The sequence below is a fragment of the Ostrea edulis genome, chromosome 1 (genome assembly GCF_947568905.1).
Source record: "Ostrea edulis chromosome 1, xbOstEdul1.1, whole genome shotgun sequence".
Classification (NCBI taxonomy): domain Eukaryota; kingdom Metazoa; phylum Mollusca; class Bivalvia; order Ostreida; family Ostreidae; genus Ostrea; species Ostrea edulis.
In genome coordinates this window covers 90,327,885-90,352,781 of record NC_079164.1, presented here as the reverse complement: position 1 = coordinate 90,352,781, position 24,897 = coordinate 90,327,885, and the positions used below count along the sequence as shown (strand labels likewise).

The following is a 24,897-nucleotide window of genomic DNA, read 5'->3' as shown; positions in this document are numbered from 1 at the left end:
AGGCACCTGGTAAATTTTAAAACCCACGAGCATGAATAACGAACGAATATTCATTGTCTATTAAAGCATTCAATGTTTAATACAAATGGAGATGAAGCTGTACACAACAAATCAAGGGAGAGGAGATTGTTAAATAAGATATGTACACGCTTAATCAGGGGAGATAAAATTGTTAAATAAGATATGTACACACCGAATCAGGAGAGCTAAGATTGTTAAATAAGATGTGTACACACCTAATCAGGAGAGATAAGATTGTTAAATAAGATGTGTACACACTTAATCAGGGGAGATAAGATTGTTAAATAAGATATGTACACACCTAATCAGGGGAGAGGAGATTGTTAAATAAGATGTGTACACACCTAATCAGGGGAGAGAAGATTGTTAAATAAGATATATACACACCTTATCAGGGGAGAGGAGATTGTTAAATAAGATGTGTACACACCTAATCAGGTGTTATAAGATTGTTAAATAAGATATGTACACACCTAATCAGGGGAGAGGAGATTGTTAAATAAGATATATACACACCTAATCAGGGGAGAGAAGATTGTTAAATAAGATATATACACACCTAATCAGGGGAGAGAAGATTGTTAAAGAAGATATGTACATACCTAATCAGGGGAGAGAAGATTGTTAAAGAAGATATGTACACACCTAATCAGGGGAGATAAGATTGTTAAATAATATATGTACACACCTAATCAGGTGTTATAAGATTGTTAAATAAGATATGTACACACCCAATCAGGGGAAAGAAGATTGTTAAATAAGATATATACACACCTAATCAGGGGAGAGGAGATTGTTAAATAAGATATGTACACACTTAATCAGGGGAGAGGAGATTGTTAAATAAGATATATACACACCTAATCAGGGGAAAGAAAATTGTTAAATAAGATATGTACACACCTAATCAGGGGAGAGGAGATTGTTAAAGAAGATATGTACACATCTAATCAGGGGAGAGAATATTGATAAATACGATCTTTACACAATAATCAAGGGACATAAAATTACCAATTATATCGTTACCCAACTAATCAAGGAAAGATGAGAATGTTAAATAAGATCTATACACAACTAATCAATTGATCGATTGTTTGTTTTGCAGTTTTTCGCCACACTCAACAATTTTTCAGTTATATTATGGCACCCAGTTTTAATTGTTGGAAGAGAGAACCCAGACACTATGTTCCGAAAGTAAAGTGGGGAAACTTTCTCATTTACCGGCGCGAGCGGGATTCGAACCCGGAGAGAGGCGCGCCTACGAGAGGTGAGAGGCCGTGTGATTTTGAGGGCGATGCTCTAACCGCTCGGTTACGGAGGCTACACAACTCATGAAAGAAGATAACATTGTTAAATGGAAGTTGAAGATAACGAACAGTGGTCAATCTCAGAACTCCTATAAGCAATACAAAATAGTGAATTGGACACACCAGAGGAGTAAGCATCTCCTGTCGACCGGTCACATCCGCCACGAGCCCTATACTTTGATCAGGGAAACGGGATTTATCCGTAGTCCAAATCAATGTATCAAGAACGCTCTAACAACGGGTTGTAACACGTCAAACAGCATTGTACCCAATGATGGTTGTATTGGTAAACTAGATCGTTATAACGACCATAGAATTTGCGAAATGCTGACTATAAACGAGACTGTTGAAACCCCTGCACAATGAACTTGTTTGTCAGTAGCCTGCCTTGATTTAAAAACTGACCATACACAGAACAAGTTCTTGCGTATCAGTTGAGAGATATAAAGACCATATGCAGGTGATAACGGAATATTGCTACATAAATATGGGAGGTGACGAAGGAAAAGCTGAAATTATCCCGTTTGTCATAAAGTTGGGTAGTTAATTTGCAGTTAGTATCTACTTTCAATAAAATATCTAAGTATGAAGCAGAAGTGTACGACTTTGTGGTGTCCTTTATTTGGAGTTCACAGGGATATACATCTATCGAATCGAAATATGAATGAAGGTTATTATGGTTAATATATAAAACGTCGTCGATATATCTAAATGTTGAATTTAAGGCCACAAAATCTGTACACACGTAATCAAGGAAAGATAAGATCGTTACATAAAATCTGTACACACCTAAGCAAGGAAGATAAGATCGATACATAAAATCTGTACACACCTAAGCAAGGAAGATAAGATCGATACATAAAATCTGTACACACCTAAGCAAGGAAAGTATAAATGTAGCATGTGTTCAATGACATTGATCAAAATAACAATGTTTCCCACGGTTAGATTCTCATAGCTTCGTATTAAACGATAGGGTGTCTTTAACCATTTCTGCTGTGGTATCCTTGGGAAGAATTTCAATCTCCTATAGATTCATACATGTCGATATTGTCCATGCTATTTTCAGATGTTTGTGAGCACCGCCTATTCATGTGCTGGTAATTGTGATACCGGAATTGCATTTCCTCCTCATATGTGTTGGTGTTCTGTCCGTTTGCCGATTGGATTCTTTCGGTATTAGAATGACATTTCCTACTAAAAATAGTACATGTATATCTAAGTAAGACAGTTTGAAATTACTAGACACCAGCAGTGTCGCATTACATGTGAATCAACACTCATGATATTTTCGCGTTGATAATAATTTAGCCTATTTACGAGTACACCATACTATGAATACATGTACAGTTTAAACCACTAGAGATACAAACAATATCTTGACATTCTGCTAGATAAGGCACCTCAGGACTTCAATACTGGGCGACATCAATCATGCCAAACAGGGATATTGAACGAGATAACGTAAAGGCAAACCTGCCAGGAATTCCTATACTGAACGTTCTATGGTCGTTATAACGATCTAGTTCGTCAATACAACCTCGCATTGGGTCAAATGCTGTCTGACGTGTTTCATACCGATTGTTAAGCCGTTCTTGGCACACTGATTTTGACTGCGGATAACTCCGTTTACCTGATCAGGATATGGGGCTCACGGCGGGTGTGACCGGTCAACAGGGGATGCTTACTCCTCCTAGGCACCTGATCCCACCTCTGGTGTGTCCAGAGGTCCGTGTTTGCCCAACTATCTATTTTGTATTGCTTGTAGGAGTTATGAGATTGATCACTGTTCGTTATCTTCACCTTGCATAAGACACTTCGGTCAGACAAAACATTTGTACACACATTATTTTTTAAGATGAAATCATATACATATATTAATAGTAAACTGATACCGTGGGAATCCGGGTTAGAATAGGTCCTCAGTACCCCTTGCTTGTCGTAGAAAGCGACAAAATGGGGGCAGTCCTTCGAATGAGACCGCAAAACCCGAGGTCCCGTGTCACAGCAAGTGTGGGAAAATAAAAATTCCTGCCTGCTCAAAAGCCATAACCACTGAGCATAGCCCGAAATATTGCAGCCCTTCACCGGCAGTGGTGACGTCTCCATAAGAGTGAAATATTCTCGGAGGGTCGTTAAACAATATTCAATCAATGAATCAATAGTAAACTGTTATCATAGAATGTGAAAATGACTGTTACCCAAAGAAAATACCAATCAGCAGTCCAAAGAAAGCCCCTGCAAATACAACGCCTACGACGAATACAGTTGACAATATTCCACAATTTTGTACAGCATTTTGCGACTCTGAAAAGTGTTTACATATTTTAATCTTCAAATGACAAAAAAAATAAATTCTGTAACAGTTATAGTTGACAGGATGACTGCAGAGAATATGGAAAATATCTGAAAAATTCTACTTACCGATGAAAGTGTTTAAGCTTTCGGAACAGTTGGTCATATTTCACAGTTGGCTGTAGAAGTTTTGCTCCTAATATTAAGAAAAGAAACCTTCCATCAAAATATGAAAGAAAGTAAACTTAACCTTTTTTATGAAGTAACTTACATTTTGTATTTGAAATTGGATTTATGCCTAGATGTACATTGTGAAGTCTGGAAAGAAATTGTTCACCAATTTTTATAGCAGAGAATAATAAAAAAGAAATAAGGAAATTATAAAGTTGTGACTGATCAACATGAATCCAGAATCAGGACGGAACTTTGATTAATTTCCAGAAAAGTTTCCCTCCGTAAAATGAGGATATGGATACTGGTGCTCATATATACATTTAGTAACACTAAACTTGTAAAATAATATTTAATGTTACGTTGTTTACAACTGGAGTTTTAGAAATATCTTTAAGGGTATAAACCAACTTTCCTATGATCAAATAATAATATGCTAACCAATGAAATATTTATCTTTAACTTGTTTATATATTTTTAACTTTAATGTCTTTCAGATGGGACGTTAAAGTCTGTCCCAAATCTAAGATCACCACCTCCCTGGCATGTAAACGATCGTTTTTCTGATTTATCGGGAAAGAGTAGACTCATTGGGAAACTCGAAAACTCTTCAATACCGAACATGTTTCACTTCGTTAACCGCCGTTCAACAGATGTGAAGGCTGAAATATTGTCAAAACGACGTTAAACCTCAATCAATCAGTCTTCTGTCAAATTAGTCAGAATATTTACGTCGCTCTCGAGAATAGTTCACTTAAATGGGGACGTCACCACTGCTGCTGAAGGGCTGGAATATTTAGCCCTATGTTCGGCGCTTACGGCATTTGAGCAGGTAAGGATCTTTATCGTGCCACACCTGCTGTGACACGGGACCTCGATTATTGCGGTCTCATTCGAAGGACTGCCCCCATTCTGTCGCCTCTTACGACAAGCAAGGGGTACTGAGGACCTATTCTAACCCGGATCCCAATGGGTCGACGTACATTTGGTTTTGAATTCAATCAGAGAAAAAGTCTTTTGTCGTTTCCATAATTTTCTTTTCTGTAAAACCCATTTCCTCCAAATGTGGTATTTCATTAACTATTTAGTTTACCATTTTCTCTGCTGTTCTGCTTGTACAAATTTCTTTTGACAATTTCTTATGTTTTTCAATGAACCGATGGATCATCCTGCAGTGATTTGATGTTTGCTCGTCCTGCATTAAAGGACTTGCAATAATTGTCTTCTGGGATATTATATCTGTATTCTTTTGAGTACTTTTCTGGATTTCCCCTTTTCTCAGCTCTATCGCGATACCGTATGCAGCGAAGAGTCTGCTGGATTTGTCAATTCTACCACATCTTACCTTTTGGAATATTAAAGGAATCTGGTCCTCTGAACTGTATCGCTGCCTTCTGGAAATTTGAGAAGCCACTAACCCCTACAGATTCACAGAAGTTTCTTCAATTCCTAGACCATCATATTCCACAAACATTTACTCAAGTCAACCGTGACATTACTGTGTGTTAGTAGGTTCTGAAGATCTTCAATTTTGTGTTTGTGGGTTTTATAACACCCAATAATATTCAATGAGATAAATTGATTGATTGTATATTGTTTAACGTCCATCTCAAGAAATTTTCACTCATTTTGGGACAGCACCATTTCCGGTGAAGGGCTGCAGAATTTCGGCCCATGCTCGGCGCTAATGACCATTGAGCAGGGAGATATCTTTATCGTGTCACACCTGGTGTGTCATCGGACCTCGGTGTTTTCGGTCTCATGCGATGAACCACCCCATTTAGTCACCTCTTACGATAAGGAAGAAGTACCGAGGACCTATACTGACCCGGATCCTCACGGCACATCAATGAGAGATGCTAAATCTTTATTGATATGGCAGCCTTGGGGATCCATCCGGGTTAGAATAGATCCTCAGTACTCCTTGCTTGTTGTACGAGGCGACTAAAGGGGCGGTACTACGGATGAGACCAGGAAAACCGATACCCCGTGTCAGCACACAAGTTCCTTCTCTGCTCAAAGGCCGTAAGCGCCGAACGTAGGGTTAAATTTTACAGCCCTTCACCGGCATTGGTGATGTCTCCATTTATTCAAAAACTTCTACGCGAGAAGAAAAAAATTTCGCTGTGGCCTTCAATTCGACATTTAGATATATTTAGATATATCGATGACGTTTTGTCTATTAAAAATAATAGCTTTCATTCATATGTCGATTTGATATATCCCTGTGAGCTCGAAATAAAGGACACCACAGAGACGTCCACTTCTGCTTCATATTTAAATATTTTATTGAAAGTAGACATTAACGGCAAACTGACAACTAAACTGTATGACAAACGGGATGATTTCAGCTTCTCCATCGTCAACTTCCCATATTTATGTAGCAATATTCCATTATCACCTGCATATAGTGTTTATATATCTCAACTGATTCAATATGCAAGAGCTTGTTCTTCGTATAGTCAGTTTTTAAATCGAGGTAAACAAGTTGACGGTACAGGGATTTCAACAGTCTCGATTGAAGTCAGCATTTCGCAAATTCGATGGTCGTTATAACGATCTAGTTCGTCAATACAACCTCGCATTGGGTCAAATGCTGTCTGACGTGTTTCATAGCAATTGTTAAGTCGTTCTTGGCTGCGGATAACTCCGTTTACGTGATCAAGATATAGGGCTCACGGCGGGTGTGACCGGTCAACAGGGTATGCTTACCCCTCCTAGGTACCTGATCCCACATCTGGTGTGTCCATGGGTCCGTGTTTGCCCAACTATCTATTTTGTATTCCTTATAGGAGTTATGAGATTGATCACTGTTCGTTATCTTCACCTTGCATGAGTGAAAAATTCTCCCGAGTGGAATGTTAAACAGTATACAAAAATGAATAGGTAAGCGAGATATTTCAACCAATGGAGAATGTGTGCCACTTGTATCCATTATATAAGCTGCAATATTTCTTCATCGTCTTGTTGAGGGCCGAGTGGTTAGAGCATCGCGCTCAAAATCACACGGCCTCTCACCTCTGTCGGCGCGGGTTCCAATCCTGCTCGTGCCGGTAAGTGAGAAAGTTTCCCACTTTACTTTCGGAAGGTCGGTGCTCTCTTCCCAGGTACACTGTAACGGGTTCTCTCTTCCATCAATAAAAACTGGGCGCCACCAGATATCTGCAAGATTTTGGAGTGTGGCGGAAAACATCAATCAATCATCGTCTTGTTACTAAAACCAGCCGCGGTGGCCTAGAGGTTAGAGTGTTCGCCTCACATGCGGGAGTCCGGGGTTCGAATCCCTGCCGCGACAGATCTAAGTCGTTAAAACAGGTAGCGATAGTTCCATCGCCAAACGCTCGGCATCAGGTGTGAATGTCACGGGTCCTCGGAGATGACCTTAAAAACGGATGTCCCGTTTCGCAGTAGGTGTGGCATGCTAAAGAACCCCCACTGCGCAAAGGCCGTAAGTGCCGAGCAAAGGCCCAAATTTGAAGCCCTTCGCCGGTCTTGGTGAAATCTGCATATGAGTGAAAAGTTCTCGAGAGAGACGTTAAGCAAGATACAATCAATCTTGTTACTGCCGCGGTGGCCTAGAAGTTAAAGCGTTCGCCCCGCATGTGGAAGGCCGAGGTTCTAAGTCGTTAGAACAGGTAGATGACCTTAATAAAAGATGCGCCGTGTCATAGTAGTTGTAAGCTAAAGAATCCACACTGCTCAATGGCCGAAACCGCCAAGTAAGGGTTTAAATTTGAAGCCCTCCAACGGTCTTGGTGATGTCTCCATATGAGTAAAAATTTCTCGAGAGAGACATTAAACAAGATACAATCAATCAATCATCTCCTTCTTCATGACTTGCATGAGTCTGAATCAGACGATTCTGAACTTAATTCATTTGAATAATCACTTTTGTGTTAGAAATGTCAGGACATTCTTGCTTACAACACCCTGGAACAGGGAAAAGTGGTTTACTCTTGGAGGAATAAAATACACCTTACACTGTCTGCTTGCTTTATCAAATGACATTTTTCACTTTTAAACACACACAACCCATCGACAGACACTACCCTTCCAATGGCAACTCCGAATTGTCAGGACCTGGAGGTTATACAACTTTATCCGTACTCATATTCAAGTTCGGTCGTGTTTGTTTTGTGTACAACTGAGCAAGCACCGAAATATACTTGAGAACTCTTGGCATATTCTCCAGCTGAGAATGATTTCATAAAAGTTTTATAAACTTAACGTTTGAGTATGAGGACGATTTAGAATACGGAGTTTGAGTATGAAAACGTGCTCAAAAACCCTGGAAACTTCATCTTTCTATAATCCAATTCAACATGCCGTAACGTCATTTCCTGTGCCTTATGGACTGTGAAAGCATGTGCAAGCTTTAGTGGAATTTGCTTTCTAGAAGCAATGTCGCATATAACAGATCGTAGACAGTGAAGAGATGTTTCTCTATGTTAACTGTTGCTGCCATTGACTCACAAAAAACCCCAGCTACTGTTTCCTGTGTAAAACATTTTGCTATTCCTCTGCCGCAATTCACTAATTTATCTGTCAAATTAACCCTCAGAACAACTTTGACATTGAGTTTGAGATAAAAGTTTGAATGAGCTTCACATGACCGGAATTGCTTGTATCTCCATTATCTTTATTTCTAAATTCCACCAATGAGATATTGGGCGAGTGTTGACATCTCTATCCTTGCTTTCCACACAGAAAAGTAAAGTTCACACGGAATCCCCAGTCACACAACTTCAACAAAATTTATACGAGCTCAGAGGCATCAATTCCTGTGGTTGCAATATGGCTTACAGGAAATCGGATCTCTGTGTGCTCAATGAAAAGAATTTGTAAAACATGAGTTTGTTTTTAAAATAGTTGCAAGCACATTTTCCTCCCCTGTGTCTACCCATCCTCTCAGATTATGGTGTCCTCCTTCATACTTAGCACCAGACCCCCTGTATATTTGTCTAATCATGCACCAAACCACCAGAATATCCATGTTCTTCAAAATTTCTTCCCTTTGCAACAGTATATATCCAACAGAGGACTTCATCAATAATACCAGCTTTTTGTGCGACTTGAATCCTTTACTTTCGCAGTTGTCTTCCTAATGGTATAATTTCATATCATCGGCGCACCAGGTTCAGCATCTCGATGGCTCCCGTGCAGTCCAGGGGACTAAATCGTGTTTACAGTTACCCACCCACTCTCCATTTTCTTACCGCACGTCGATCAATACCAGCCAGTATCTAATTTCCGGGAGTGTCGAAAAAAATCGTGTTACTGTCCGACATCTTCGCGAAATCTTTTCGGAAACAATATACAGTGGCGAGAACGTTGGTATATATAAAGACTAGACTTTTTGACATCATAGACAGTTGCTTCTTCAACAAAAACGGAAAACGGAAATATTCATATCTAGTAATCAGTCATTCAAAAACTTACTTTGTTAAACACCACTCTGATTCCACACACAAGTACTCTGAAGTTGAAATAAAAAATATGCTAGAGTTCCTCATTGACAATATCTTCGTGGTCTTTGGTGATCAGGTCTTCCAAGAGTCTGTTGGAATTCCCATGGGCACGAATTGTGCTCCTTTGTTAGCTGACCTGTTTCTATATTCATATGAAGCAGAATTTATTCAAAAACTTTTACGCGAGAAGAAAAAATCTCTCGCTGTGGCCTTCAATTCGACATTTAGATATATCAATGACGTTTTGTCTATTAACAATAATAGCTTTCATTCATATGTCGATTTAATATATCTCTGTGAGCTCAAAATAAAGGACACCACAGAGTCGTCCACTTCTGCTTCATACTTCGATATTTTATTGAAAGTAGACATTAACGGCAAACTGACAACTCAACTGTATGCCAAACGGGATGATTTCAGCTTCTCCATCACTTTTCAATATTCCATTATTCAATACTGCGGATAACTCCGTTTACCTGATCAGGATATAGGGCTCATGGCGGATGTGACCGGTCAACAGCGGATGCTTACTCCTCCTAGACACCTGATCCCACCTCTGGTGTGTCCAGGGGTCCGTGTTTGCCCAACTATCTATTTTGTTTTGCTTATAGGAGATATGAGATGGATCAGTGTTCGTTATCTTCACCTTGCATTTAACCATCGAGTTTTTATCTCTGCTGGTGGACAGTCTGCCCCCGAGGATACTTGTCGCTCGATATATGTTCCTTCATGAATATACACAATAACGAAACAATACTGGCTGACACGTTGCCCAGTATAAAAAGGTGTCACTCTGTGGAGTCTATAAGGGATACAGGCTCCTACAGATCGGTTGGTGTCCCTCGGATTATCCTTCGAGATATCAAAAATTTGTCGTATGTACAATCGAATACAGAATTCTATAAATGCAGTGCTACTGAGATTCTTATTTTATTCGTTTATGGAAGAGTAATGAAAACATTACGTGACCCACCCATTTACTTCGGTGTTTTCATCACGTGCCTGTCTTATTTGATTTCGAATACTGAAAATCAGATTTGATGGACCCACTCTTGGGAACAAGGATATATTTTACTGGATGAGCTAATAAGGAGAAAATGAAATCGTTAATTTTTAAAAATGAAATATATCTTGATCCTAGGCCTGAAATTCCATACACACTGCTAACACACGAATAAAAAAACCGAACAAAAGTGTAAACGCATGAGGGTGATTTTTGCTTAGAAAAGGTAATTTCATAAATATTTATTATTTAGATTTATTCAAGATTAAAGGACACATCGCATGTTTCCACAGTATACAAAATTATATGCATTTTGTCTTTCTTATGAATTCTAATAGTTCGCCTCAATAATGCGAAAATTAGTCACAATACAGATTTCAATGTAAGCCCTGATTGCAAAAACTCTCGCTAATTAGTTAGGTAGTCACGTGGTATAGTGATGTCACATGTGACCCTCTTGAATCACCTGATAGTGAAATCATGGAAAACATTTATTTCAATGTTGACAAAGTTCCCGAGTCTTAACATCCAAACCGTATAGCCACCAGTACATACACATAGTGATGTAAATACCGATTGTTGGGCCGTTCTTGGGACACTGATTGTGACTGCAGATAACTCCGTTTACCTGATCAGGATATATGGCTTACGGCGGGTGTGACCGGTCGACAGGGAGCGCTTACTCATCCTAGGCAACTGGTACCACCTCTGGTGTGTCCAGGGGTCCGAGTTTGCCCAACTATCTATTTATCTATTTTTTATTGCTTGTAGGAGTTGTGAGATTGATCACTGTTCGTTATCTTCACCTTTCAAATGGGGAGATAATCACAAAAATAAGGTGGGGTCATTTAAAAATCTTCTCAAAAACCACTGGGCCACAATAGGGGACCAAAATTTTACATACAAATATATAAGATAAATCTTTAAAAATCTTCTCAAAAACTACCGGGCCAGGAAAGTGAAAATTTATATGAAAGCTTCCTGACATAGTGCATATAATACAAATATATATTGAAAATCTTTAAAAATATTCTTCTCAAAAACTACTGGGTTTAAGAAAGTTGAAATTAACATGACAACTTCCTCACATAGTGCATTTTTTTTAAAAATCATGATCCCGGGGGTAAGATGAGGCAACAATAGGGGAACAATTTTTACATACAAATATATAGGGAAAATCATTGTATTTTGCAGAGATGGAGAGGGGTGTAATTGTACTAAGTACTTGTATATATCCATGTACTAAATTATAAAAGATAGATAAATCTTGAAACATCAATATCTTTTTCATGCTTCACAGCATACTAACCTCTATTTGAGAGGATGTTTTTGGTATTCAATTTTCCTGATTTTTTTCGTCGGGGATGATTTGATTGTTTCAGTGGTGATCACACACGGGTAGTAGTGGTCTCCTTCGTCTCAGTAGATTTGTTATCGCTATCAAGAGGTTTAACAATACACCCACACACGTGATGACAATACTCTGTCTCGTTCTTACACATGCAAATACCAAAACATCCCAGACCAAAGCTTCCCTCGGGACATGTGTTGTTGCAATATTGACCCATAAATCCGGGACTACATACTGTATTCACAGGTGTAAATTTAATATGCGGAATATTTGAGCATTAGATTATTCATAACAGTCTTACACTTATTACAACTAGAGCATGGTCACTAAATATTTATTCATTACTTTTACAAAAATTATGCCCAAATCCTCTTAAGGTATGTTCTCATCGATTATCATTTGGAAATGTATTTACAAATATTCATCATAGCATAGATTTATCATAGTTAGTACTATGTCACACAGTAGTAATTTTATAACCTGATTTAATACACATGTTGTTTACTTCTTTAAAACCTGCACAGTATTGTGATTCAGTGGTTTTATTGTACCTGTGTGGATGAGAAAGAATTGCCTCAAAGTCGAATACGATATATGATAATCATAATCTTGCTTACTTAATAAATTGATACTTACTTGCAGACATTTTCCCCCGTTAAAGTCGATACAGTATGAATGAAACTATAAAATACAGCAGACTTCATACTTAAAGTAATTCCACCCTCCTGTGATGTCATCAGATTTTGCAAAATCAATGATTTATTTAGATTTATGCATGATAGGAACATAAATTTTGTCTTTTCCTATAGCTATTGTAAAAAATCGTGTTAAAAATAAAATATTTCCAAAGTGTAAGTTATAGATGAATAATCAATTATACGTTTCAAAATATTGAATCCAAGGGCAATAACTCTGTTTCTATTGATTTCTTTATCAAGTCCATTATGCGATAATTTCCTTTAGTTTTTACAGAAATTTTATATCTTTTTGTGAAGATACAGTTTCATGAAATTGTTATGAATGCTACTATATCGTTATAACCAGTTTGTATGGAACTTTAATACCGCTGTTTAAGGAAAATTGCAATTTTCTGATGGTGATATATGATTCTGTTTATGCATGTCTCACATCTTAGAAAGTGTGATGACCTATGTATTCTATTTGATAATTTGTTAGTTTTAACTCTAATGAATGGAAATAAATACACATTTTAAACTTGTATCAGATAAAACTGCGAGTATGGAGTTACCTTAATTCACGTGTTTGTCCTCGATAATGAAATAGAAATTTTGAAAATGATCGTGTGTTCGATGAAATCAAGGAATAATGTAATCCCACTAAATACAATCAGCGCTTGCGCAGGTAATGCTGAAATCAGAATGGGTGATTTCATGTCAATATTGTACGTTATTTGATTTAAGTTTAATCGACTCGTAAATATAGGTGCTTTACAACTGTAGAATTAAAGCTGTATGACCCGATGTTCATGTATTATTTTTGTACATTATTAGTTTAAAGCAGATTAAGAGCCATTTTCTGTAGCCACTTAAACATTTATATAGGGGGTCCGGCACGCAGTGTCACCGATTTTTTTCAAATTTGGTACAGCGACTTATTTTTACACCAGTAATATAAATCCATCATAATTTGGTTGCCAAGCAACTCCGTTGCCATGATAACACGTGCATATCGTTCAGGTCACAATAGGGTCAATTTTTCCATGAAAATTGACAATTTTAATTCAGATGTGCTGGATTTAGCTGTTGGGGTGCATAAAAAATTATTGCAAAATAATAATATATTGGATTTGACTATTTAGTTGGATATTTAGTTAATGGTTTGAATATTTTCATGAAGTATTCTCACCGCCTGGGAAAGAGGTGTATTTGATACATTTGAAAAAAGCTAGTTTAGAGGCAAATTTGAATGATGAATACAAATTCTTGCATTCAGCTTGAAATATATGAATGCTTGTTCAACAAGCATTGGACCTAGTTCTATCATATTGCAATGAGACATATTTGGGAATCTATCTTCTGAGCTGTGTTTCCATGGAAACAAAATGATGCATTTCGTGATAATATGACAGTAGAGGTGGATATTTCAATGCAAGCTAAAATACAATTTTCTTTGTATTTAAAGTAAATAATATTGTTAACTGACTAAACAACTTTTAAAGTTTAAGCAATTTGATATAAAAATTGATTTTGGTTGCCATGGAAACAAAAATTGCTATTTCTTTCCAATTTCACTATATACATTCAGAATAAGTCATTTTTAAAGACAAAAACAAAACTGCTTTTATTGACAGGTTTAGTTATAATCAACAAGACAAATTGATACTGATAGATACTTCCTATCAGTGACCACATGGTTGCTATGGCAACAAAGTAATAAAATATAGCAAATCTGAGTTTCACAATATTTTCAAGTACATGTAAGTCACATTTAACATATACCCAGTGCATGCACCCTGATAAAACAAATGTAATTGCAGTCATGGTAACAGATAATGAAATCAATGCATTTTTTTTTTTACCAAAGTATTTGATTCAAATTTACTCTGTACATGTCGTACAAATTGTATCATATATCTAAAAAGCTGTATCAATATTCTTTGAAATATAGTTACCATATTTAGAAAATGCATGTTTGAACATTCCACTCTTTCTCTCAAATTATCATGAAAATTGTCTTTCACCTTGCCACTGGAATCAAGTGTGATATTGAAATTCAATTATGGACCAAAATTGTAAATTTCATCGTTTCAGGGAGTAAGGGATTTGGTTCCAGGGTGGAGCCAAAATTATTATTAAATGTGCTGATACAGTATGAAAACTAAATGCATATATAGGAAAAGCAGAAAAGGATGTATCAAATTGTGAATTTCGCATCCCTAGCTTGTGATTCTATAGGACTGGTCGAAATTAATCATATCATGTTAATGTTACATAAATCAAATTATGTAAAGCCTTTCATCAGTATAAGCACTTCCAAGGGCATTTAAGTTTTAAGAACTCATCTAGTTTTATACGCACTGTTGCTGAATATTAGAATTTAGGTATCATATTTAGAACAGGAAAGCTTTTCTAGATTTCATAGCCCTACTCAAGTGACTGATAAGGCCTGTGGGCCTCTTGTTATTGATTTACAGGGCAATAAAGAACACACACACACACACACACACACACACACACACACACACACCTCATCCCATTGCAGTATAACATTAGCTCTGATGACTGTCTATGTGCCAATACCATGTGTTATATCATTGAACTTAAAAATTTTTACCTTGTAGGTCTAGACTTTCATCATGTTAGTTTCTCAGATAAATATGATTAACATATATATAATTTAAACATTGGTATGTGAATTATACTTCAATATCATAAGAAGGTACGCCCTAACATTATATCAATCATGGTCATCTTGAAGTTATTTGGTATGCTGGGAAAGTCAATTTTTAAAAAGAAAATCTGATGGATATTTCATCACATCTAGATGAAAAATATACCTATATTACAAGACAGACAGAACCTTCTCAAATGATGAGCGCACACAATCTTTCTCATTCTCTAATTTTGCACATACGTAGTCATCAGAGCTAATCTTCTTATCAAAGGCACAGAGACGACTAAAATATGACTCAATCTGCTGTCCCGATAAGAATTCTTTCCGACAAAATAGACCACATTCTCTCATGTCCTTTGCAGCAACATAAGGATCAATCTTATTTCCTGTTATTTTCCCAAAGTCAAATTTTTGCTTTATGAAGTCCTTTTGCCTTTGTGTGAAGTTCACTCTACATTTTGTTTCCTTAATGGCCCATCCTGTTGTTATCATACTCAGACTGGTAGTTTCTGCTTGTTCATTCTCTGGATCAGGTACTGGGATAATATATTCCCGCTTAGGGTACAGATCCTCCAGTTTATTAGCATACACTCTTTTAGCTCTGTCAGATAAAACAAGTTTCTCACTATCACATTTTCCTAGCAAAATGTGGGCATCAACTGTGCTCTGGCATGAAAACATACGCATGCAGCTGTTTTTGGGACACTGATTTACTCTAAGATTTGCTGACAAGTCTTGCTCAGAGTCTGAAATATGAAAAAAAAAATATGGTACACATAAAACACAAATGAACAACCAGCAACAAAATAATATTTACTGAAGACCTCATTCAAATTTATCTTAATTATATCTTATAGGGAATTCAATTACAAATATTTATATTTGTGCAATGTTTGAAGATCCAAGATGTACATAATGAAATGTATGTTGTTTTGAAATCAAAATCAAAATACCCTCATCGTTTTCAATAATCAAATCCTGTTGTTGACACACGTCTTGGTCAATGCTCCAGTTTGAAACAGCTGGAATTTCTATGGTTTTGTTGACATGCCCAATCTGACTCCAAGGTATCAGTTTTCCTATGTTAGACAAGATGAGTTCGTGAAACACAAATGCGCCCGATAATGGCCAATTCCAAAGATGGCCAAGGTCACAAGGACAAATATCTTAGTACCAGTAGAAAAATCTTTTCACAAGGAATACTCATGTGAAACATCAAAGTTCTAGCACTTTGACTGTTCAAAAGTTATTAGCAAGGTTAAAGTTTAAGACAGAATGACGGAATGACAGACAGGACAAAAACAATATACATGTACCCCTTGATCTTCGATCTCGGGGGTATAAAAAACAAGTATTAGCATAACCATCAAAATCAAGTTCGATTCCAACAGTTATTATTATTTTCCTTAATATGTTTTAGTTAAGGTAGATCATTATTGCTACATATCAATCATGGATTCTTTTACAAAATAACTCTGGGACAAAATTTTGATATGCATAACGTGTAACACTATACATATCAAAAAGGGTCAAACAGAATATAATTTACACATATCAAAATGGTGCTAAACAAATATTTTATCCATACATGTGTAAATATGTCTACTTAATATTTGGTACCTTTTCCGATGGAATATGCTTTCCAGACTGTGAGGCCTTCACTGGAAAATTGGAAGTTATGGAGTGAAGATATTCCAGGAATTGATACTTTTGATGGCTGGACATCAATCATGTTCACAGATGTCAAAACCTTGACTTTTAAATTCACCTTCTTTTCTCTATCAACAGGCTGAAATGCATACATGTATTCTAATATAAAACGTACATGTCTATTATGTACACCCGATTATGAAAATATCTAATTCAAATTACAGGTACAGTGTATATGAATATCTGGATATTTAAATCAGATTCAGAATAATTTAACTGACATCAGACATATAAGATTTCAAAAACCCATAATACAATAATGTACATAATATTCCCTCATCCATATTTTTTTGGTATTTTGTAATACCTGTTTCATCTGCATTGCAGTTGTAACATGGCCTTCGTTGATGTATCTCCTAATGATGCCCTTAATGTTGGCAGCACGCCTATCCAGGGCCTGTAAGATACAAAGCAGCAAATGATAGAAAAATGACTGGATCACTGTATACCATGTTGATATGATTTATTTCATTAAGGACATTTCACAAAAAATAAGGTCCACATTATCATTTAAGCTAAAATGAAAGATAATTATGGTATCTACTTGCTGTCATATAACTTATTTACAAATGAGTGGAAGTACCTTTCCCATTCTGTGTTTTTGAAAAGTTGTAGGACACAATGTTTTCAGACAACTCCTTATTTAGCAGTGCTATGGTCACTGAACTTTTGTAACACCCTGCATTATCTGAACAGAAATGGATGTGTTTTAAACATGGTCTGCATTTCAAGAGATCTCTGGCAACATCCACTAATATGTTGGCGGTGACTGCAGCATCCTGTGGAGTTTGTGAATCAAAGATGTGTACATGTGTGGCAGAAGAAAAAGTTGCAGCTTGCTTCCACAAGGATACCTAAACGTTCCAGTTTATGCCCCGCTTTGCAAACCAGTCTATTTGACCTAGAAATGTAAATTATAGAATTTTTAGGCTGTGAAACAGTGTGGTGGGTACTAATTTTCTTTAATTAGACCTCTTGTTCACTAACTGTCCTTGAGGAAAACCTTTATGGCCACATTCTCACCTATCTGGGGCCACCATTTGGACATAAATCTGCACATTATTAAAATGCTGGCCCATAAATTTTGTGATTTACTAGAAATATTAGTATTACACAAATGATCATTTGTCAACTGTGAATAAATGAAACGCAATAGGCGCATACCTTCTCTGTATTTCCTCGGTAGGAATTTCATTGCCCAGTCACATGTGACCAAAACACCACCCTCTGTCATTTTATCAATAATACAGGTTCTAGCTCTCTCTTGATTTTTGGATCTCAGAATATGAGCCTTCCACTTATGTATGGCACTGACAGCTTCATCAACCTTTAATGATGATTGACAAATAATTTTACACAATTTAGATGTAGCAAAAAAAAAAAAAAAAAATAGATCTTCTTGCAGTATGGAACAAAATGGAGAAGTCACATTAACATTTCATTTTCATATGATGATGACTAGGTAACATTTTAACCAGGAAATATGAGCTAGGCATGGAAAAAACCCTCAAATTATGATGTGTATTTTCTTAATCAGAAATGCTGAACAATTCTGCTGTAATGCATAAAATATCCAGCTTAATTTGTATGATGATAGAATGTTTTCTTTTTGTTGTTGCCAAAATCACTCCATACAGTGCTTTAAATCTCCCACATGAAGTTGTCAAAAAAATGTACATACCACAAACATGGTTGCTTCTTTATTTTTCCAGATTTGTTCTTCAGCAAGTCTTTGTATTTGTTTCAGGGTCATATCCATCTTCTCACAGTCTTGGCAAATGCTACTGTGTCCATGATGGCAGGCCTCTGTAAAGCTCTGACCTTGAACACTGAGTGCATGTGAAATGCATTGGTCTGGAATCAGGCTTTCCTTGGCTATGTGCATCTATAACAGAGAAGTCTCTTGTTCATAACTCAAGGTCATTATAAGTGTTGGATTTTAAAATAGTCTAAATTGTATTCATCAGTTATCATTATTGTAATTTCACCTTGTACTGTGATTTCAAATATTGCTTGGCATGGTGTAGGCCTTCTCTTAAAGGTCTTTTACTTATGCCAGGAAGACTGATTTGATCAGCTCCATAAAACTTCTGCATCCCTCTGTTACATAGTTGTCAAGCCCTTCTACACCTCTCCTTAGTAATGCAGCACATTCATCAAGGAGTTTAAACATAGTGCTTGTACCTTTGAAATAAAAATGCTCCACCCTCAATTGATGTCATTGGTTTTTGCAAAATCTTAACAAACATAAAGCATGATAAAAATATATGTTTTGGGATAATCTATTCACTGGATATAATAAACAAGACGCCTATGGGCCACATCGCTCACCTGAGTCACCTTGGCCCATATCTAAAGAGTTTCCCTACATATTTGTATGTAAAACTTTGATCCCCTGTTGAGGGCCCATCCTACCCCCGTGGGCCATGATTTTAACAAACCTGAATATGCACTATGTCAGAAAGCTTTCATATAAATTTCAGCTCTTCTGGCTCAGTGGTTCCTCAGAAGAAGATTTTTAATGATCCACCCTATTTTTGCATTTTTGTGATTATCTCCCCCTTGAAGGGGGCATGGCCCTTTGTTTAAACAAACTTGAAAGCCTTTCACCTAAGGATGCTTTTGGCCAAGTTTGGTTGAAATTGGCCCAGTAGTTCTGAATAAGAAGTCGAAAATGTGAAAAGTTTACAGACGGACAAACAGACAGACGATGGACAACAGGCGATCAGAAAAGCTCACTTGAGCTAAAAAGGTAAAGTATCTGATACTGAAAAAGTTCATATTAACAATCAGTTGTCTAAACTGCTACTTCGATATATTGCCAACTTTTGCACGATCAATTTGGGCAATAAAGCGGGGGTGGCAATACTACGAATTCACCATTACAGACTAAAGAAAGTCCATTCTGTAAATTCATTTGGGCTCTATTCTGTATAAACATTTACTGATAACTAAATTTTGTTATTTCAAGAAGTTTTATGTAACTTTATTATGGTGTTTAATGAAAAAGTGTGGTTTTCAGATGTTAACATATACTTCTGTTTATGTGTGTCTAACATCCTTAAAAAGGCAACAACCAATATATTCCCTTTGGCTATTCATTAAATTAAAATATTTGGAAATTGATACAGTTTTTCTACTTTGAACCATTAATATTAATAAGTCACATAAGGGTGAGCCACCTTAAGGAAATTATAGTACATCCTTTTATACATATGACCCTCAATTATCATTTCTCTGACATTTTGTTTTGAATACAAAATACAGTGACCAGTCAAGTTCATAGTATGTATATAAGCACTCACCCAAGGGGATTACAATATCTTCCTTGCACAGTGCCAGGTACTGCGAAATTATGTTTGATGGAGCAAGACTTCGAATTACACTTGGTATTTTGATAATTTCACCAGTTGTTAATCTTAAGGTCTTTTCTCCAAAAGGCTGATCTTTGATGATATGTTTGCTTGTAATGAAGTCAATGAAATGGTCTAGCTGATCTGTTTTGAATTTTTCCCGGCTTAGCTTGCAAGTTTGGACAGGCTCTCCCACGCCTAGATATTCACAGTGCTTTTTGGCATGGCTATATTTGTACCGGGTAACATCTGGTAGAAGCTGTAAATGTAAGAGAGATGAGTGAAACATACAATACACTAACATGTATTATTTATACAATTCATAAATGTTTTGGAAACATAAAAATATTGCTCATATTCATAAATATCTTATTTTACCTTTTGAACACTTTCAAAACTGTGTTGATTCACTATGATGGATAAAATCTAGCGTTGTAGAGTCCACGTCTCTGCACTTCTATAGATCTCTACTAAACTGTCCAGAGTCAGGTCATCATCTTTCTCTACACTTTCACCAAGCACAGCTACCCTTAAGAAATTTTCATCACCGGGACAGATAGTGGAAAAAATTTGCTCTAGACATTGCTTGGTTTTCTCTATATATCTCTTTTGTGTTCTTTCACTCGCTGATGATAAATCTCCTTGCAAACTTTTAATGGGATTTATTCCCGAAATATTAAGAAAACTGTTGAGTGCATCAAACCTTGATGTAACACACACTGATGCCTCTGATTCGACCTGGCTTCAAAATAATTCCTGGCTCCCAGGTAAAGGACAATACGAAATTTCCTACAAAATCATTAAATAGTATTTACTTTAACCCTTTCTCTACCGGTACATTTTAGAGGTTTTCAAAGACTAAATGACAATATTTTTAAATCGAGTTACATCTGCATGTATCACGATTTTTGGTAGGCATGTGATATATAATTTTGTTACGAATTGGACAGGGAACATTTTTTTAATAAAGTTTGTCATGTTATCCCATGACCCCAAAGAGTTCTACGGGGTCAAAGGTCATTTAAGTGCACATTTTTGCAATCTTTTTTCTCTGGAATATATATATCACGACCCCTCTCACTAGATTCGAGTCAAAAATAGGAAATTCTAAATGTATGAGCTGATGTGTCTTTTAAAATACTATAAAAACATTACAATCAAATTAATCAATTTTATTGACAAACAAATATTTTTGGTTGCTAAGTAACAACACTCATGGTGTAATTTTGACCATAATTTGCCTTTCTACATCCATTCAACACAATTTAAAATAATTACATTGCATGATGATTAGTAAATGTCGCATTATTTTAAAAATATAATCTTTGACTAGATCTTAATCATTTTAAAAGGTTTTTAACTAAAAATATAATGAAGAGAATTAAGGTCAAAGGTCATAAAATGGAAATTTTGTACTTCATATACATATTCATCATTTTCTAATAATATGATAATTTGCCATTATGTTCCACTAAATAGTATAAATATTGCAACATTAAAAGAAAGATCTTTTTTGTTAAAATATAAAATGATCTATTTTTTATATTCAAATATATTTAGTTGCTAAGCAACAACACCATTATGATATCAAAAGCTATGAGAAAGTAATGCCCGCTTTTCATCCCTAAGTTCATTGTATACGAATGTTCAAGTACTTACTTTCAATCACTAAATTTAAATCTACTTGCATTACATTTAACAAAAATGTTCTTATATTCAACCTCTTAAAACATATTTCTAGACATATTTCTTGATGCTGGTTTGTTCCGATAGAGGCATGCGTTGACCAATATCTGTCTATCGACTGGAACTTCTCAGCAGACATGTATAAGATATTGCCCAAAAATCTGAAGGAAAAAAGAAGAAGATTTTTTATACTTAGGCCCAAATACTGATGTATTCTTAGAGCTTTTGAATACTCAGTTAGCTCTGTAAATGTTTTCTATAATCAAAGCCCTCTGAACATTATGCCTTCAATTACTTTTAAATTTATATTTGGGGTAATTGTAATACACATTTAATAAATGTGTTAGATGCACAGCCAGATTAATTTTGGTAAAGGTAATCTTATTAAAATACATTTTATTATTCGTTTTAAACTGGAAATCACTGTTACAATATCGGTACTTTCAAACTAGTAATACCTGTACAGTTCCTCTTCAGTGAAAAGCTGTGAACTTCCTTGGGAAGCATATGACAATCCTTCCCCCTAGATATGAGCATCGCAACATAATGGTTGGTGGCAACACAGATGACGAAAACCAAATCTTCTGTCAAAAACAGCTTTATAAAATCTGCAATTCTCTGAATAATCAGGTCCCATATCTGAAAGAAAATTGTGAATAAAATCAGTATTGGCCATCATACCTTATTTGTCAGCATTTAAAACACTTATCATACCTTATAATTAGAAACAGAATAATGATTTTCCGTGTTTTGTCTCTTTTTTATGTATGTTATATCTAGTAATGCAACGATAAACAGTAAAATGGTACACGCATATCAGTGTACCATAATGCCATGATTCCATTTGTGAATGTATTACCTGGATTCATTTGAATATTAACCAAATGTATACGGATTTAACCTTATATTCAACCTCAAAGAGTCATACCAACTGAATGCCAGGTTATCACTCCGAATGAAATGCCACAGTTCTTGGAACAGGTGTCCCTGTGTCCTCCACATCATTATACTTCCAATGCATGTCTGGATTTGCCAGTAGACTGTCACTAGCGGAAGATACCTGGAAGCTTCCCACTAAAGATTGGGATATCAATAACCTTTTTAAAGATGAAAAAATACAATTAAGAATTATTGGTTTGTGTTTTAAAGCAGAATATAAACTTTATGATAGTAAGGGACATTTTCGCACGAAAGTACTGGTCATATTTATTTAAAGACAGAGATGTCCTATATTTGAAGTGCTATTTGGTAAGGGATTACATACATGTGTTAAAAATCAAATGAATGGAATATTTCATTATACATCGCGAGTGTAGCAGAGTGCGTATTGAAAAAAAAAAATGCATCATGGAGGTGTTAGCATTATGCCCAACATATACATGGGGGCAAATACTGAAGAAATTCAGGTTAAACATGTACAATGTCTAGCGAAAATATTGTGCCTCTGAGGGAAATTGAATGGCCCCAGATTTAAAGAAGAATTGAATTGGTTCTAAATCCCCTGGCATGGTACTCTCATGGGGTGTGGATTTAGTCGAAATTAGAGAAAATCTAGGCAAGAAGTGGGCACATGCCCATCAGCTCATAACACACCAGCATTTATGGATCATATAATTAAATGATTTTTCAATAGTCTGTCATAACCAGATTTTGATTGATGATACCCCCCCTCCCCCCACCTTTTGTCCCAAACACACATTTTGTTTTTATTTCTGTTACAATATGAAGGAAAAACTCAAATTACGGTTATAAATTCTATTATTACGATAATAGAATAATGTAATATATGCTTTCCTAACAGCTTGTGTTTTCTTTTCATAGAAAGATAAGTGTTTTTTTTATAAACATAGAAAAATCTTGGATAATAGCCTCCGCACCAATGGTCATGAATGCCAAGTCTGATTAAAACCATCCCACCCTTTTCTCATCGTACACTAAATCCACCCTCTTCTTGCACTCGCGAGTCAGGTGAGGAGATACCAAAAGGGGGGGGGGGGTAAATCAGACTGATTAATGCCGGGGCAGGACAGATTAATTGATGTCAGTATGTTCAGATCTCAATAAACAATTGTGGTCAATATATTAATCGTGAATTTTTCATAACACGCAGATATGACATAACCACGAACGTTCTTTTTTCCTAGTCGGTCTATGTGGCTACATCAACTTACATGTTTATACTGAATGCATGTTCGTTTGGGTCATCCTGCAACAGGATATCCAGGGCATCTTCAGACTTCTTCATCTGACATCAGGTCGTTTTCAAGTTGTAAAATACATTACAAGCGTTTGTTGTGTTGTTTTCGTTGAAACGGAAACACGTGTGTTGCCCGTGCACACTTTCAGAAAACCCCGCGGCCGCGATCCAGATCACGGGGAAAAAAAGTATTACATATATACAATATGCAGACTGGTCTTTTTGTTTTCTTTGTTTGGCAGAACAAAATATTTCTAATCCGAACAAATATTACATAACGTTTATATCTGAAGTATTTTTTTTAACATTCACTCTACCGATGTAACATTCTCATTAGGTGTTTTATGAAGTTACATGTAGGTGGTGTAACTGTTATTTACCAATAATGGTTTTATACTTTTTTAAGTAAAACAAAAGCAGAGAATACCTGGCTGATTATTTCATACATATGTGTATATTGTTTTAGTGTATCAAAAAGTATTCAATTACCAATAGAGGACAATACAAATAGTTTTCACTACTTTATTGTGCGACGCGCGTCGATCGCTTTCAGCGACGACGTTTTGTCGCTAATTTTAAAGAAAACCGCGCAGCATGTCCCAATTTCATTTTATCGTAATATAAAAACTACCAAGAATTATAACACGAATAAGGGCCCATCAAAAAGAAAATTTCCTCTACTTTTACAGGCTGTATTTACTTTTCCCTATTTCCATATATGAATATTGATAAAACGCCGATCTGATTGAACATTGAGAAATAAAATCGTAAGAAAGCGTACATGTGCAAAAAATTGCTATTTTCTTATAACGTTGACAGGCATTAAAAATATTTTTTATATCTTCTGAAAGCAGGGAATATATGCTTTTCAAAAATATAAAAAATAGTGCATCCATACGGGAGATTAAAAAAATCGTATCGAGGGGGGAAATGGCCTTGCGACAAGGCGTTGCGTCATATTTAGACGAAGTCATCTTTCGC

General features: G+C 36.1%; 2 protein-coding genes and 1 non-coding gene across 5 annotated transcripts; 1 reads left to right on the top strand and 2 right to left on the bottom strand.

The window, feature by feature from the left end:
* Positions 1-1,853: 1,853 nt before the first annotated feature.
* Positions 1,854-3,980, bottom strand: LOC125675147 (uncharacterized). Of its 2 annotated transcripts, XR_007370360.2 has the most exons (4): positions 3,895-3,980; positions 3,753-3,819; positions 3,530-3,635; positions 1,854-2,525 (listed from the first exon to the last, which is right to left on the bottom strand). XR_007370360.2 is itself a non-coding variant. In XM_048912662.2 (3 exons), the coding sequence occupies exons 1-3, from the start codon at positions 3,787-3,789 to the stop codon at positions 2,348-2,350; spliced, it is 321 nt and encodes a 106-aa protein (XP_048768619.1). In that variant the 5' UTR covers positions 3,790-3,971; the 3' UTR covers positions 1,854-2,347. The 2 variants fall into 2 exon arrangements, 1 of the variants encoding a protein (XP_048768619.1); XM_048912662.2 differs by having other exon boundaries at positions 3,753-3,971.
* A 3,037-nt stretch (positions 3,981-7,017) lies between these two features.
* On the top strand, positions 7,018-7,089 carry Trnav-cac (transfer RNA valine (anticodon CAC)). The gene has a single exon. It is a non-coding gene; the product is annotated as a tRNA-Val (tRNA).
* Positions 7,090-13,898: 6,809 nt separating this feature from the next.
* On the bottom strand, positions 13,899-24,017 carry LOC125675075 (uncharacterized). Of its 2 annotated transcripts, XM_056165528.1 has the most exons (14): positions 23,891-24,017; positions 22,648-22,816; positions 22,178-22,358; positions 21,755-21,880; positions 20,412-20,822; positions 19,986-20,292; positions 18,669-18,864; positions 18,362-18,565; positions 17,845-18,007; positions 17,264-17,581; positions 16,988-17,077; positions 16,591-16,759; positions 15,924-16,049; positions 13,899-15,716 (listed from the first exon to the last, which is right to left on the bottom strand). In XM_056165528.1, exons 10-14 carry the CDS (start codon positions 17,270-17,272, stop codon positions 15,139-15,141), a joined length of 972 nt encoding a protein of 323 aa, XP_056021503.1. In that variant the 5' UTR covers positions 17,273-17,581; positions 17,845-18,007; positions 18,362-18,565; positions 18,669-18,864; positions 19,986-20,292; positions 20,412-20,822; positions 21,755-21,880; positions 22,178-22,358; positions 22,648-22,816; positions 23,891-24,017; the 3' UTR covers positions 13,899-15,138. The 2 variants fall into 2 exon arrangements, with proteins under 2 accessions (XP_056021503.1, XP_056021506.1); XM_056165531.1 differs by lacking the exons at positions 18,362-18,565; positions 18,669-18,864; positions 19,986-20,292; ... (3 more) ...; positions 22,648-22,816; positions 23,891-24,017 and having other exon boundaries at positions 17,845-18,326.
* Between the last annotated feature and the right edge of the window lie 880 nt (positions 24,018-24,897).

Coding starts and splice junctions, on each gene's coding strand:
- LOC125675075 (XM_056165528.1), bottom strand. Junction 16,050..16,590: donor AGCATATTCCATCGGAAAAG/GTACCAAATATT, acceptor TGTCTAACATAG/GAAAACTGATACCTTGGAGT. Junction 15,717..15,923: donor GATTATTGAAAACGATGAGG/GTATTTTGATTT, acceptor TTCATATTTCAG/ACTCTGAGCAAGACTTGTCA.
- LOC125675147 (XM_048912662.2), bottom strand. CDS start 3,789: ATGACCAACTGTTCCGAAAGCTTAAACACTTTCATCG. Junction 3,636..3,752: donor AAGCTTAAACACTTTCATCG/GTAAGTAGAATT, acceptor AACACTTTTCAG/AGTCGCAAAATGCTGTACAA. Junction 2,526..3,529: donor CTGATTGGTATTTTCTTTGG/GTAACAGTCATT, acceptor TACTATTTTTAG/TAGGAAATGTCATTCTAATA.